This window comes from Lycium ferocissimum, chromosome 8 (assembly GCF_029784015.1).
Source record: "Lycium ferocissimum isolate CSIRO_LF1 chromosome 8, AGI_CSIRO_Lferr_CH_V1, whole genome shotgun sequence".
NCBI lineage: Eukaryota > Viridiplantae > Streptophyta > Magnoliopsida > Solanales > Solanaceae > Lycium > Lycium ferocissimum.
This window is the reverse complement of record NC_081349.1, coordinates 43,890,119-43,903,421: the sequence shown is the minus strand read 5'-3', so window position 1 is coordinate 43,903,421 and position 13,303 is coordinate 43,890,119. Positions and strand designations below refer to the sequence as shown.

The window sequence follows — 13,303 nt, the reverse complement described above, 5'->3', positions numbered from 1 at the left end:
AGGATAGTATATTGATTACAAAAGAATATATTTTGTACATAAGATGTAGAGATAGTATATTGATTACAAACGAATATAACTTCATCGGGACGAGTAAAATTGTAGGATATATCTGCAGCAACCGCGATTTGTATCACAAGTCGTCGGAATCGTCACGAAGTGGATTGATTCCCTTATTTCCACAGTCTAAAAATCCTCAAAAGATGCAGAGCGTTTTCTTTGTAAAGCTAACCCTAGCCGTATAACATGGAAAAAAGTTATTTTTCAACACTCATAATAGTGTGATACGATAAAAGTAGAATTTAGGAAGAGGATAAACTAATGAACTAATTAACACCGTACCCCTTATTAGTTGATCCGACCAAATAGCCATTTCCAACACTAACAAATCATTGTATAATCAAAATGGATAACGTCTCCAACATGTTTACAAACTAGACACCAAGTCTGAAAGAAAGAAAAAACCAATTTTGTATACTCAAAATAGATAACAAGAATTTTGATCACAATAATTAAAAGAGGGGTTAGTTTGCCTTGGATTTTAAATGCAAAAACCTTTTCAATTTTTTCAGAAATACAAACATTAATCAAGAATTAAGTGACATAATTGGGGTGATCAAGATTCTTCTTGTGGTTGCTTATCATCATCATCAGGTTCCTTCTTATCTGGCTGTTCATCATCATCTGCCTTGTCATGAGCAAGCTCTTCATTGTTATTATCATCATCATCGACAGGTGCCACAGCACTCTTCTTGTTATTTGCAGCCTTGAGGACATGCTGGTAATTTCCTTTCTCCATGAAAAGTTGTGCAAAATGGTGCTTGCAATAGAGGACTCCGTCAAGTGCAGCATATGTAGCATGAGTTAACGGACAACCTCCATGAGCACACTTGAAGCATGATTTGTGGAATGCTTCTCCCTCCATTGTTACCTATCAATCATCATTAAGAGATTATTAGTTTTTAGAAGCTATTATTTGACACAAAAAGGAACTAATCTACTTAACATTACTAACAAAACATGAATTAATGACGGACAAATTCTGTAGCTAAACAACAAACTTCTTTGCTAATCCTATTTAGCACGGATTAGGGATAGATTATCAAAAAAATTTGATAGCTACAAAAAATTTAGCCATAGATTAGCGACGAAGTTCGTAGCTAATTTCATTTTTCTTTTTGTAGTTTACTCTTATTGAAATGCGTATTTGGTACGATAGAAGTCAATATCTCAGAAAATTATTTATTTCTGTACTTTTCAGGAAAATGCTTCAGCTGTTTGGTTGGAGGGTGAAACAATACTTTTCGAAAGAAAAATATACTTATTAAGATTAATAATAATGTTCACGTATTGATTAAAACAACATATGAGGTCACGAGTTCAGATAATTGTAAAGGAAACGGATATCCGCCTAAAAATGAGGAAATGATGAAGCCAATTTCTCTCTTTTAGAAGAATTATATTTGGACAATCAACAAATTGAAATTATTTTTTAAAAAATATTTTCCTTCATACCGAACACAATAAATTGATACCTTTTCCAGAGGGTAAACAGTTTTGTCGCAAGCAGCACATTTGTCTTGGGTTCCAGAGAACAAGGCAGATAGTTTGCTTGGAGCCTTTGTCTGCACAAAATTTATGCCATATCATAATTAAGCATTTAGGAGATCTGAAGGAAATATAATAAGAAAATGTTAGAAGAAAGGGGTTTTTTCAGGAAACTTGCGTAAATATACCCTTCAGCCGACTAGTTTATTAAATATGGCCGATGTATACACTATCTATATATTTCGGCTATATGTATATTATATGTATAAGTGGAGTATACTAAATCTATAGGTATTTATACTATATGTATATTTAGTATAAACTATACATTACCCATACATTGTGTACATATTTTGTAAACGAGATGGCCGAATGATATTTGACAGTAATTTTTCTATTTTTTTTTTGTTGGGGTTGTCCAATATAACATTGTAGAAATGCGAAGTTAGAGACATATATAACGTACCAGCGAATTTTCCCTCTCAGGCTTGGCTGTATAAAAATTAATTATAAGAGTAAACTTGATTAGAGAAAATGATGAAATTGAATATAAAAGAAAATTAGAAAATGTATCATGAATTATTAGAAAAAGGCAGAATGTCTTACAAGTCTGAAAGTTCTTGCTAAAATTTCCAGATTCCTTAAAAAGTTGTTCGAAATGTGGCTTGCAGTAGAGGACTCCATCCATGGATGAGTAGTTGCTCATCTGCCAAAAAGAATCACAACAACATTAATTAAAAGTGGCCACATTATTCATTTTACAAACCCCCGAAAAAAAAAATAGAGAGAGAAATAAGAGACACAAAGACAAGGGTCAAGTTGTTTTTACAATTCTTGATGATCAATTGGGCGACCATTAAATATAATTTATTGGCATAGTTGACCTCTACTATTACCAGAGGCTAAATTTGTTCCATTCATTAACAACTTGATCGTTCTTATAATTAAAAGCTACGATGTTGTATGATTTACAATTATATGCCTTCAAGATCGATCCTATTTTAGCTAAACTTCACACCATATTTTAGTTTTGTAACTAGCGTGAGAGTGGTTGGGATTGAAGCTGTTGAAATTGTGTAACTATATCTTCATATGTTGTCTTGATTCTTTTTCATGGATTAGGATTTTTTTTTGAGATAGATAAAGGTGAGACTTAAACTAAGGACATGATCAGCATACTATCATACATATGTAGAAATTTTTATGATCATCTTGTCTAAAAACTTAAGTTACATATGAAAAGACACTTTTATTTATTTAATTATATAGTTAACCAGAGCTCATGCAAAAACAAAAGCAAATTAGAGGACAAGAAAGCTAGAGATCAAAAACAAGAGAAGAGGAAAAAGGTAATTATTAGTAATAACAAAAACATACCACAAGAGTGCCTTTGCAATGGCTACATTTGAAGCAGGACTTATGGAAAGTAGCTCCATCAGCAGACAGCAAATCAACAAAATAAACTGTCTTATCACAAGCTTTGCATTTATCCAATGTCCCTGTGAATGCCATTTCCTTTTCCCTTTATTCTTAATTAATTCTCTTCCTTAATATTTTGTAACTCAAATCTCAATAACAACTTTTTCTCAATGAGAAATGGCAGAGAAAAAAAAACTTACAATGATCCTATTTTTCCTTCTTATATCTAACAAGCTTCATGGTCATTGAGATTAAACAAACAGACAAACTATTCACTATCCTTTCCCATTGGAAAATAATTAATTGAATTCTACTAGTGCACCGATAAAAACACGACACGTGATTGGAAGATCCACTTCGTAGGAGGTGAAATTGATGGAACTTATTTGCCTCTCAAAAATTGTGGATATAATTCTCTTCAATTGGAGTGAAATGAGGCCCCTTTTTGACTCTTCACCATGACAAATTTGTAAAAAATAATTCATTCTAGGTAGTTAAGTAACTTACTAGGCTTGGCCGTTTTCTTTATTTTACATTATCTCTTCATTTTTTTTTTGTCCTTTAACGATTTTCCTCATATTACTCTCTTAAATAATACTAGGATTGATTTTTTAAAAGTTTGCTTTCGGGTTACAAATAATCAGTAGGGACGTCATATATATATACGTAAGAATCCTGACTAGGTAAACCTAAAAGTACATAGAAGAAAGTTATCTCGTAAAATCAACGATCTCTTGGAAATATATCCATGCAAAACCTAACTAATTATAGAACAAAATTAAAGAAATTAAAGATCTTATATGCCATATTAAATTAATTAGTTTTAGATATTCAACATATTTTCTTTGGATCAAATGTTTTGCTCGGAGTCTTTAACTCTTGGCAAACATATATATGCTAGTTGAAGATGAAGAGATCTTCAAGTGTTACAAAAGCCTAAGTTTTTTAAGAGAAAAGGGTCAAAAATACCCCTCTACTTTGGGAAAAGGGCTAAAAATATCCTCCATTACAAATTTGGGTAAAAAAAATACTCCTCCCGTCATTAAAGTTTTCAAATATACCCCGTCTTAACGGAAATTCCCAACATATATAATCCGATTTCATTTTTAAACCCGCTCCATTTAAACCCGACCCAACTAAATAAAATACTCATATGCATGGATTACCCGCTCCTGTGCCTAGTGGCTCCAGATGTAGGACTCGGGAACAAGTTGGTTGCATTAGAAAACTTTAATGGCGGGAGGGGTATTTTTGACCCAAATTTGTAATGAAAGATATTTTTAACCCTATTCCCAAAGTAGATAGACATTTTTGACCCTTTTCCCATTTTTTAAATATTGAACTGAAACAGGCTTAATGGAGCGACATGCACAATGCTTCAAATAGCCGATCCGACTTTCTTGGACTTGAAGCATAATTTGTTTTTGTACAATTCATTTGTAATTGAGTACGTCGTCTTATTGGCCGGTTCGTTTTTTTAAAAAAAATAATGGTTCGATTAATTGGTTATTGATCAAATATGCTAAATTGTTAACAAACCGATAAGATATCGGCTGTTCGGTATCAATTTTAGCGGGCTAATGGTTAAGTTTCATCATCAGTTACCACGCTTGTGAAATGCGAACTGTGATGTGGAGAATACTGAAAACATTTTATCAAAGCAAAGCAGACTTTGCTCAAAATAAATTGCAAACTTGAACAAAGACCATACGTCGAGTCAATGTGAATAAATAGAGAAATCAAGTGGTGGAATAGTGTCTAAAACAAAATTGACAAAGGCAATTGCAAACAAAAATAACTCAACAAAAAAAGAAGAAGCAAACGACTATATAAGAACATTGATGGAAGATTTCCAGGCAACATTTATCATAATTATACCGTCAGACCTCTCTATAACAATCATCATCTATAATAATATTTCAGTGTGATGGTCAAGTTTTCTTTGAAACCGACTTTCATATTAGGTTATATTATGGGTTCCCTATAACAGCATCTTGTTATAGCAACAAAAAATATTCGGACAAATGACGTCGTTTTATAGAGGTTTGACTGTACAAGAAAAAGAAGGATTGCAAACTCCACAATTGAAGCTCGACTTAAATGGATATCTCAACGTTTAGAAGATCGACCAGAACTTGAAGACTCTGTCTATACAAAGAAAACACTCAAGAAGAAGGATAATTGGAAATGAAGCATTGAACCATAGGAGTATATAGCAATTCCGAATTACTTTTTCTTCATTTCAAATCTCACAACTCTCTTACTATTGCATATTTTGAGCATTGTGCTTTATTTAGAAAAACTATCTCAACCGTTAGGAAATAGTTAACTCCTTCACAACATTTGAAAAATCCTCTACATTGTTGAGAAGATTTAGGCAAGAGTTTGTTGTGTGGTGAGCTAGTATACATTAAACCAGACTAGTGATCGAAAAACTAAACCCATACGTTCATGGTGCATATGTAAAATCACTCATTGCTTGTGTTCGACTAAAATAAGTTATTCATAGTCCCACCCATTCAAGTTAAAAAGAGACTGGATTAGTCGCCACATTAATGAACTGAACTAGTATAATATTTGGGTTTGCCTTCTTACTTGATCTCTTAATTGTTCGTACAATTGTTTGTTAGCAATATACATATTTATCTAATTCAACGCTTTGCTTAAACTAAGGTTGTGCAGAAAATAATTTCCATGTTGTCCAAAGTTACTAATTCCATAAAAGAATTTGAAAATATCTTTAACACCCAATTCACCCCAAATTGTGTATTTATTGGGATGAACCAACTCCCGAACCGATAACTCAATAGTCATATAAAACTAAATCGATCTTGAACCTTTAAGGCTTTAACTCGATTATCCAATACCTATATAAATCAAAACCACTTTTTTCGATTTGAGTTATCGATTATATCCAAAATTTCCACATCCCTAAAATTTGTAAAAAATTCATGGGGTATCTTATTCTGAAACCGCTATTTTAACATGTATACCTATTTTTTAAATTTTTTCTTGCAAAAATACCGAAACTTCAACCATATGTACCTGAAATTCAAACAAAAAATAATGGAGCTTTAGTTATATGTGCCTAAATTTTAGACACCAAATGTTTGAAGTTGTTCCGGAGCAATGTTTTAAACGGCGGGGGCGTGAGGCGAGGCGTTTTACTTAGCACGGGGCGAGGCGTAAGCCCTGAGGCATGGGGCGTAAGCCCCATGGATCTTTAAATTTTAATTTATAATGTAGTAAAATAGTATAATAACAAAAAAATTATACAAATATACATTAATAATTTTAAAAAATTAAAAACATGATTAAAGAAACTCATAGAAAACAAAACTTCTAACATAATTTTACAAGTATAAATAATGCGATGATATAAAAGTTGATATGAGATGCAAATTAACTCTAACATGTAACTTTAAAACAATAAAAGAATCACATTCTTAAAATATATTATTATCAATTTACCTCCTTAAAAAGAAAATAATAAATAAATTTTATCAGTATTATAATCAATTAAAACATCACTCCTTCATGCATAAAAACAAAATTACCTTTCAAATATCGAAATAATAAAAGATGATAACTTTGAGACATAGCACAAAAACATGAAGACCAATAGTGAAGATGTAAAATTTGGCTATGTATTTTTAAAAGAAATGTTAAGTGATGTTCAGCCTCATTGTGTTCTCATATTGTAAATATACAATACTATGGATTGTTATTGAGTCTTGATTTTCTTATTTCTATAGATGAAAAACTACTAAGCACCATTCATTAATTAAAGAATTATAAGGATCAACAGTGTTAACTAAAGAATTTCTCCAACAAGTTAAATAGCGAACATTCAAGAATAAGTTCAAGTTTTATTTAAGAAGTCAAGAAAATATTTAGACAACTTTGAACAAAAAACTGGAGTTAATACCTAACCCCCCCCCCCCCCCCCCCGGCCCCGCCCCCCCGCGGGCTCAAGCCCCTAAAGTCCTAAATTATTCATATTTTGGCAGTTTAATACTTTAATTATGGGATGTTGCAATTACCACCGGACCATAACATTTCCTATCCAAATAGCCAGTGTCAATGGAGAGTGACTACCCTCTCTTTATAGCGTGAGCAAGCTAATTAGAACAGGCCAAAAAGACCATTACATGTGGCATTTTACATTAATTTTTAATATCACTTATTCTTATTTCTTATTTTTTTCTCAAGTCTCTGCATCTTTTGCTAATATTCCATGTTTGCCTTTTTGAGTTCATACCTGCACTTTGCGCCTAGTCGTTTGGTATAAGTCTCAGAAGGCTACTTGCACGGCCATTTTCTTGTACATATTTAATGTGGTAAATAGCTTTGGAGAGGTCAGCACTTCAAGCTGACACTTGCACCAAAAGGACTAGGCACAAAGTGCAGAAATGAATTCGAATAAAAGACGGTATGAAACATTAGCAAAAGATGTAGAAATTTGAAGATAAAAATAAAAACTAAGAATGGTTAATCTAAAAAACATAACATATTTCATACTTGGAGAGCCCCCAGGGAGATGGCTCCTCGATCTCGGCTTATTTCTATAAGGCTGCTCATAATAAACATGGTGGATATCAATGCTATTTTGTTCGTAGATGACTTGAATGCAATGTACTTGAACGATAATATATATAGATGCTTATATTTGGAGGTTCATGATTTCTGTGCTTGTAAACTCAAATCTCATGACTGACCTCATTAATGATCTTCATGACAGAGTTTCACTTTGTCTTCTTGAAAAAAAAAAAAAAAAAAAAGGTCTTTTGGCCACAATGACCCAAATGGGATAAATTCATATGATTATTTAGGTCAAGTTTAATAATTTATGCTTACTTAATGTCATTTCTATCTTTTCTTCTCAAAGTTTATCTTAATTTAAAATTGTATAATAGAGGTTATGGTGATTTTTACATAAGTGTGGCCAAATTTAGGTCAAATTGGTGTGACAATTTAGCGACTCTTAAAAAAAAAAGGCACAGTTTACGTTTCAAGCCTATATTCACACCCTTTTCGAAAAAAAAATAATGATTTAAAACGGGCTTTAAAAATAAGTGGCAATTGGTTAAGTACAAAAAGCTTCTATGGAGCCGTCACTTGACATTATGTTTATGTGCTAGCTAGCCTGGTAGCGAGGTCGCCTATTTGATTTATGATTTTGAACTCGTGTAATTAATTTTGGAAAAGAAAACCTAAATCTTAGCATATCTCATAAAAGAAACTATTGAAATGTTAAACATGCTAACAATCACTTAATCAATGCACGCCATAAAACGAATTAGCAAGCGATCCAAAAGGCGTCAGTACACTGAAACCGCAAATGAATGAGCAAGAACCAGAAGTAAAACTATAGCCAACGAGTCCTTATAATTTACGAACAAAAGCTATTGGAGAAATGTATTTGAACAAAACCCCAATCCCAATTTAAAGCCACAAGCCATAGCTGGATATTAGCACAATTACATAAGAAGATGCATCTAATAAAACGAGCTTTAAGTAGCACCTACATATGCACTAATTAACTAGTCTATTTTGGGTAATTTCACGGACTGCTACTGAACTTTTACTTTATTAAGTAGCACCTACATATGCACTAATTAACTAGTCTATTTTGGGTAATTTCACGGACTGCTACTCAACTTTTACTTTATTAAGTAGCACCTACATATGCACTAATTAACTAGTCTATTTTGGGTAATTTCACGGACTGCTACTCAACTTTTACTTTATTACACCAAAGTTACTGAAGGTTTCTTTGTATTGTAAAAGCCACACAATATTTTACTTAAATATCACGAAAGTTACTACACCATTTTTTTATACCTAAAGAGTTACACAATTTTATCAAAGTATCATAGAAAATGCCTCATTTGTTCGCTCCTAGTGACTTTTTATGATACTTAATAAAGTTGTTTGTGATTTCTTAATTACAAAAGTTAGATTAATTACTTTCATGATATTTAGATAAAGCTATGTTACTAAACTCCTGTCTTCGGTGGGTGACCACATAATGGGTTGATGGGTGGGCTAGAGCCGCTAGCGTCAATATAGATAAAGTCAATATAGATAAATCAAGGTGTATGTTAAGTTTATGGTATGAAATAACAAGAACAAGAATGGAACCGCTATCGTCCTATTATAACTTGTCTTATTATTCGGGATGAGGTTTTTTATTTCTTTCGTCAGTGTGGAATAGGTAGAATCCAATGAAAGAAGACACTAGAAAGGATCTTTGAGACCTCAATTTGATTTGTTGATTGATTTGTGAAAAGGTTGATTTTTTTTTGATTTTTTTTTTAACAAAAGATGTTACAATGTAGAGGAGGACATGAACCTTGCCTCTAATATACAAAAGAGACTGAAAAATCAGTCTATGGAGAAAGGAGTTAGCCATACCAGTCCTTTCTGCTCCTATACAAAAAGTTAGCTTACAAAAAAATTGGACTTTTCATATCTTGTTCTAACAGTAGGAAGTTGCCATTTGTCTAGTTGAAATAATCCCTTTGCTTCTCTAGGAAAGTCTTGTAGAGAATGATATAAGGTGCTATTTCCACTAGTGGCAGCTTGGTTAGCCATGAAATCAGCCACAGAATTGGCTTCTCTATAGCAGTGACCAATTTGGTACTAAGTACTGTGAAACATGTTAATAATGTTGTCAATATCTTGCTTCAGCTTCAGATTGTTGGTGTTCTTCATGAGCAGCATATCAGCCACTATCTTTGAGTCCAGTTCAATGTTGATCTTGTCTATCCCATGTTGTATGCACCAGTTCACACCATATTTAGCAGCCTTAACTTCTGCTTGATTGTTACTGTTGCATTTTGTTGAGATGGAGTATGCAAAAATAAGCTCTCCTGTGTCTGATCTTACAATTCCACCAATCCCTGCCTTCTTTGTGTCCATGAAAAAACTTCCATCAGTGTTGAGTTTAACTCTTCCACTTTCAGGCATCTTCCAGTAAACTGTTGTACATTTCAGAACAGGTTTTAAGCTCTCAATCTTTTTGCACAAATCTGCCCAGTTATCTTCAGTGTTGACTGTTTGGAAAGCTACCCCTAGAGCAGGCCTTTATATTCCAAATACATTGAGTGACCATGTTGTAGTGGAAGAACTTTTTATTGGTCCCATATCTACAAGCTGTCTAGGCTTTCCAAATCTCCCACCAAATCATAATAGGTGCAGCTTGCAGAATAAACTTGTGCACATTGTTTCTTGGCTTCATACCCCACCATTTATAAAAAGACAGCCCTCACAGGTTGGTGCTGATGGCTAATACCCAAAGGAGCACCAATGGCCTTCCATATACAATCTGCAGCCTGTCCTTCAACCATGACATGTTGCATACTCTCCATCTTCCTGTGATAGCAGCACATACAATCAACCCTGTCTGGAGTGCCTACTATTGCATTGGTAAAGGTCTTTGGAAAAGGAAGCTTATTTCTGAACATCCTCCAACAGATAAATGACATCTTAAAGGGGACGAATTTGTTCCAGCTTCTGTTGACGAACTTGTCTTGAAAAGGTTGATTGATTTGTGAAAACATAATGAAATCATAGCACCAATTTAATCTATTCGATCCGAATTACTTTTTCATTAAAAAAAAAATAGTTTAATATACATTGACAACCCCCTAAAGTTATCACATTTTTTCATTCAAACACTTTAACTCAATATGTTTCCTGTTAGACACCTAAACTATGTCTAAAGTGTGCCTATTGAACACATCATTAATATTTTCCCACAATAATAAAGAGAGCAGTGTCTCTGCACTGACGTGGCAAATCGTCGAATTAGAGAACAACACGCGGGTATTTTCATTTCATTTTAAAGTAATAATGACTGATGGTATAAAAATGCCTTTTAACAGTGTGTATACACGAATCCGATCGACGCTCAAGAGTCAAGACAATGCAAGATCCAATTGAAAGAAATCATAGCCAGCGATACTTAATTCTCAATAAATAATCCCATTTTTAGACAGTTAATGCATATCTCCGCGTTGTTTTTCTTTTTAAAATGTTAAATGAATTTGAGCCCAAAGGAAAAGAGAAAAAGGTGATTATTAGTAGAGAGATAAAGAAAGAAAGAGCTAATCAGCGGCATAATAAGGGATTTTGAACTCCTTTACAGACCTACTAGCACTTAGTCATGAAATATAATAATAAAAAAGGAATTAATTGGTTCTCCATTGCCTCATTAATTTTTCCTAAAAGTGAACACGTTAAGTTCTTTATTGTAACAATAATTGAAAAGAAAAAAGACGCGAGACCACATGAAAAAAGGTGTAGAACATATCTTTTGAGAAAAGTTCTTTAACGTTTTCAAGAAACATTGGCGCAAAAGTAAAAGATGTTTGGACTCATAGTAATTTTATGAAGAAAAAAAAAATTGTAAGTCTTTTATGAATGAAAGAAGATTCTTCATTTTTTGTTAATCCAAACAGGGCCTTATGGCACTTACTTTTTTTTTAAAAAAAAAAAAACAAATTGAACAAGTTATTTGGAAGGACAAAAAGGTGTCGGATAGTTTTAGGTATGGTAAATTCAGCTCAAACATATTTGTTAGAGTGGGTTAGAGTTCCACATTGGTTGGAAAATGGTACATGTGATTTCTTTATATGAAACGGCAATCCTATAAATGAAATTTAGGTGTTATATCTTTATAATATTTAACATGCTCAAGTTTTAATGAGCTGCGCTTAGGCTATATTACAAGTTTCCTTTGCATACCATCATGCGCCGGATTGCATGCTTAATCATGCACCAGACCAAGCAAGCTAGACGCTCCTTGTATTAAACAATGCCAGCTTATATTGTTTTAATCGTTGTTTTTTCTTTTTCTTTTTTTTGTAATCTTTTTTATCTTATATTCAACATATTTTTCCGGCTGAAGCAGTGTCGGATGAAACCCCTTAGGCCTTACATGTGTCCTCCCTTGCCGAAGCTGGTGCTCAATTTTAGCAGTCACGGAGACTACCAACTATTTGATTTCCCCAATGCATCTCCCATGGTTTGCATCAGCTGAATTTAGATTTCTTACATTTTGTTGTTTCTTTAGCAGCGGTTATATTATTATCTTGCTATTGTTTCTTCTTGTTGCTAATGCCTATTTGTTGTTTTTCTATGAGCCGAGGGTCTCCCGGAAACAGACTCTCTGCCTTCTCAAGTTAGAGGGAAGTCTGTGTACATTCTACCCTCCCCAGAATAACATGGGATTACACTGGGTATGTTATTGTTGTTGTATCTTTAAAGGCTATGTTAAAACTCAATTGCAATAGTCTAATATAGGGTGTGTTTGGTATGATGCAAAATGTTTTCCGTGGAAAATTTTGTCCTAGAAAATGATTTCTTGAAAAACAAGTGATTTTCCTACTTATTTTTTTGTGTTTGGTTGGATGTAGAAAACATTTTCTAGTGTTTGATTTGACGGAAAAACCAACCCAATCCCCTAACCACACGCACCTCCAACCCCCCAATTCACTACCGCTCACCTACTACCAAACACCCCCCCCCCCCAAAATCCAACCTTCCTACTACCTCACTTCCCACATTTTGAAAAAGATATTACTTTCACAAAGTGACCATTTTTATAAGATAACCAAATATGTGCATACCTTTGCAAGTGGCTTTTTCTAAGATAGCAAAAAAAATGACTACTTGCACTTTGATATACAATCCAAAAAAGTGAATATATTTGTAAACTAACGATTTTTTAAAAGTGACACAAAAATGGCTATTTTTGTAAATTGAATATTTTTTGAAAAAGTGACAGAAACATGGCTATTTAAAAAAAATTATTTCTTGCAAAACGATCGAAAATGTAAATTTTCAAAAATAGCAATTTTTTTGTCATTTTTCAAAAAATATCTACTTTACAAAAGTAGCCATTTTTGTGCCACTTTTAAAAAATGGCTACTTTATAAGTGGCCATTGTCTTAGTAAGGACACATTGCAAAAATGGTTATTTTAATACTTTCACAAAGAGGCTATTTTGAAAAATGGTTACTTTTACAAAGTGGTTAATTTTTAAGAGTAACTACTTTAACAAAATGACAATTTATGAAAATTGGCTACTTTGAAAAAGTGACTATGTTTAAAATGTATTTACTTTCACAAAGTGGCTATTTTTAAAAGTGACTAGTTTTGCAAAATGACTATTTTTGAAAAGCAGCTACTTTTCACAAGTAATATTTTAAAAAAGCGACTACTTTTGTAAAATTGCTATTTTTGAAAGTTACTACTTTCACAAAGTGTCTAGTTTTGCAAAATTAAGATATAGATGGGTGGTGGTAGGGAGGTGAGAGGTAGGGGTTAG

General features: G+C 33.0%; 1 protein-coding gene across 1 annotated transcript; it reads right to left on the bottom strand.

Annotated features, from left to right (window-relative positions):
- Positions 1-357: 357 nt before the first annotated feature.
- LOC132066989 (LIM domain-containing protein PLIM2b) lies at positions 358-3,295 on the bottom strand. The gene is made up of 5 exons (XM_059460164.1): positions 2,926-3,295; positions 2,155-2,254; positions 2,015-2,040; positions 1,536-1,625; positions 358-931 (listed from the first exon to the last, which is right to left on the bottom strand). The coding sequence occupies exons 1-5, from the start codon at positions 3,058-3,060 to the stop codon at positions 617-619; spliced, it is 666 nt and encodes a 221-aa protein (XP_059316147.1). The 5' UTR covers positions 3,061-3,295; the 3' UTR covers positions 358-616.
- Positions 3,296-13,303: the final 10,008 nt, after the last annotated feature.

What these genes read in the sequence shown, in the direction of transcription:
- LOC132066989 (XM_059460164.1), bottom strand. Translation starts at nt 3,060, where the DNA reads ATGGCATTCACAGGGACATTGGATAAATGCAAAGCTTGTGATAAGACA. An exon ending in ATTGCAAAGGCACTCTTGTG is followed by an intron (nt 2,255 to 2,925) that starts GTATGTTTTTGT and finishes TCTTTTTGGCAG; the next exon opens with ATGAGCAACTACTCATCCAT. An exon ending in TAGCAAGAACTTTCAGACTT is followed by an intron (nt 2,041 to 2,154) that starts GTAAGACATTCT and finishes ATTTTTATACAG; the next exon opens with CCAAGCCTGAGAGGGAAAAT.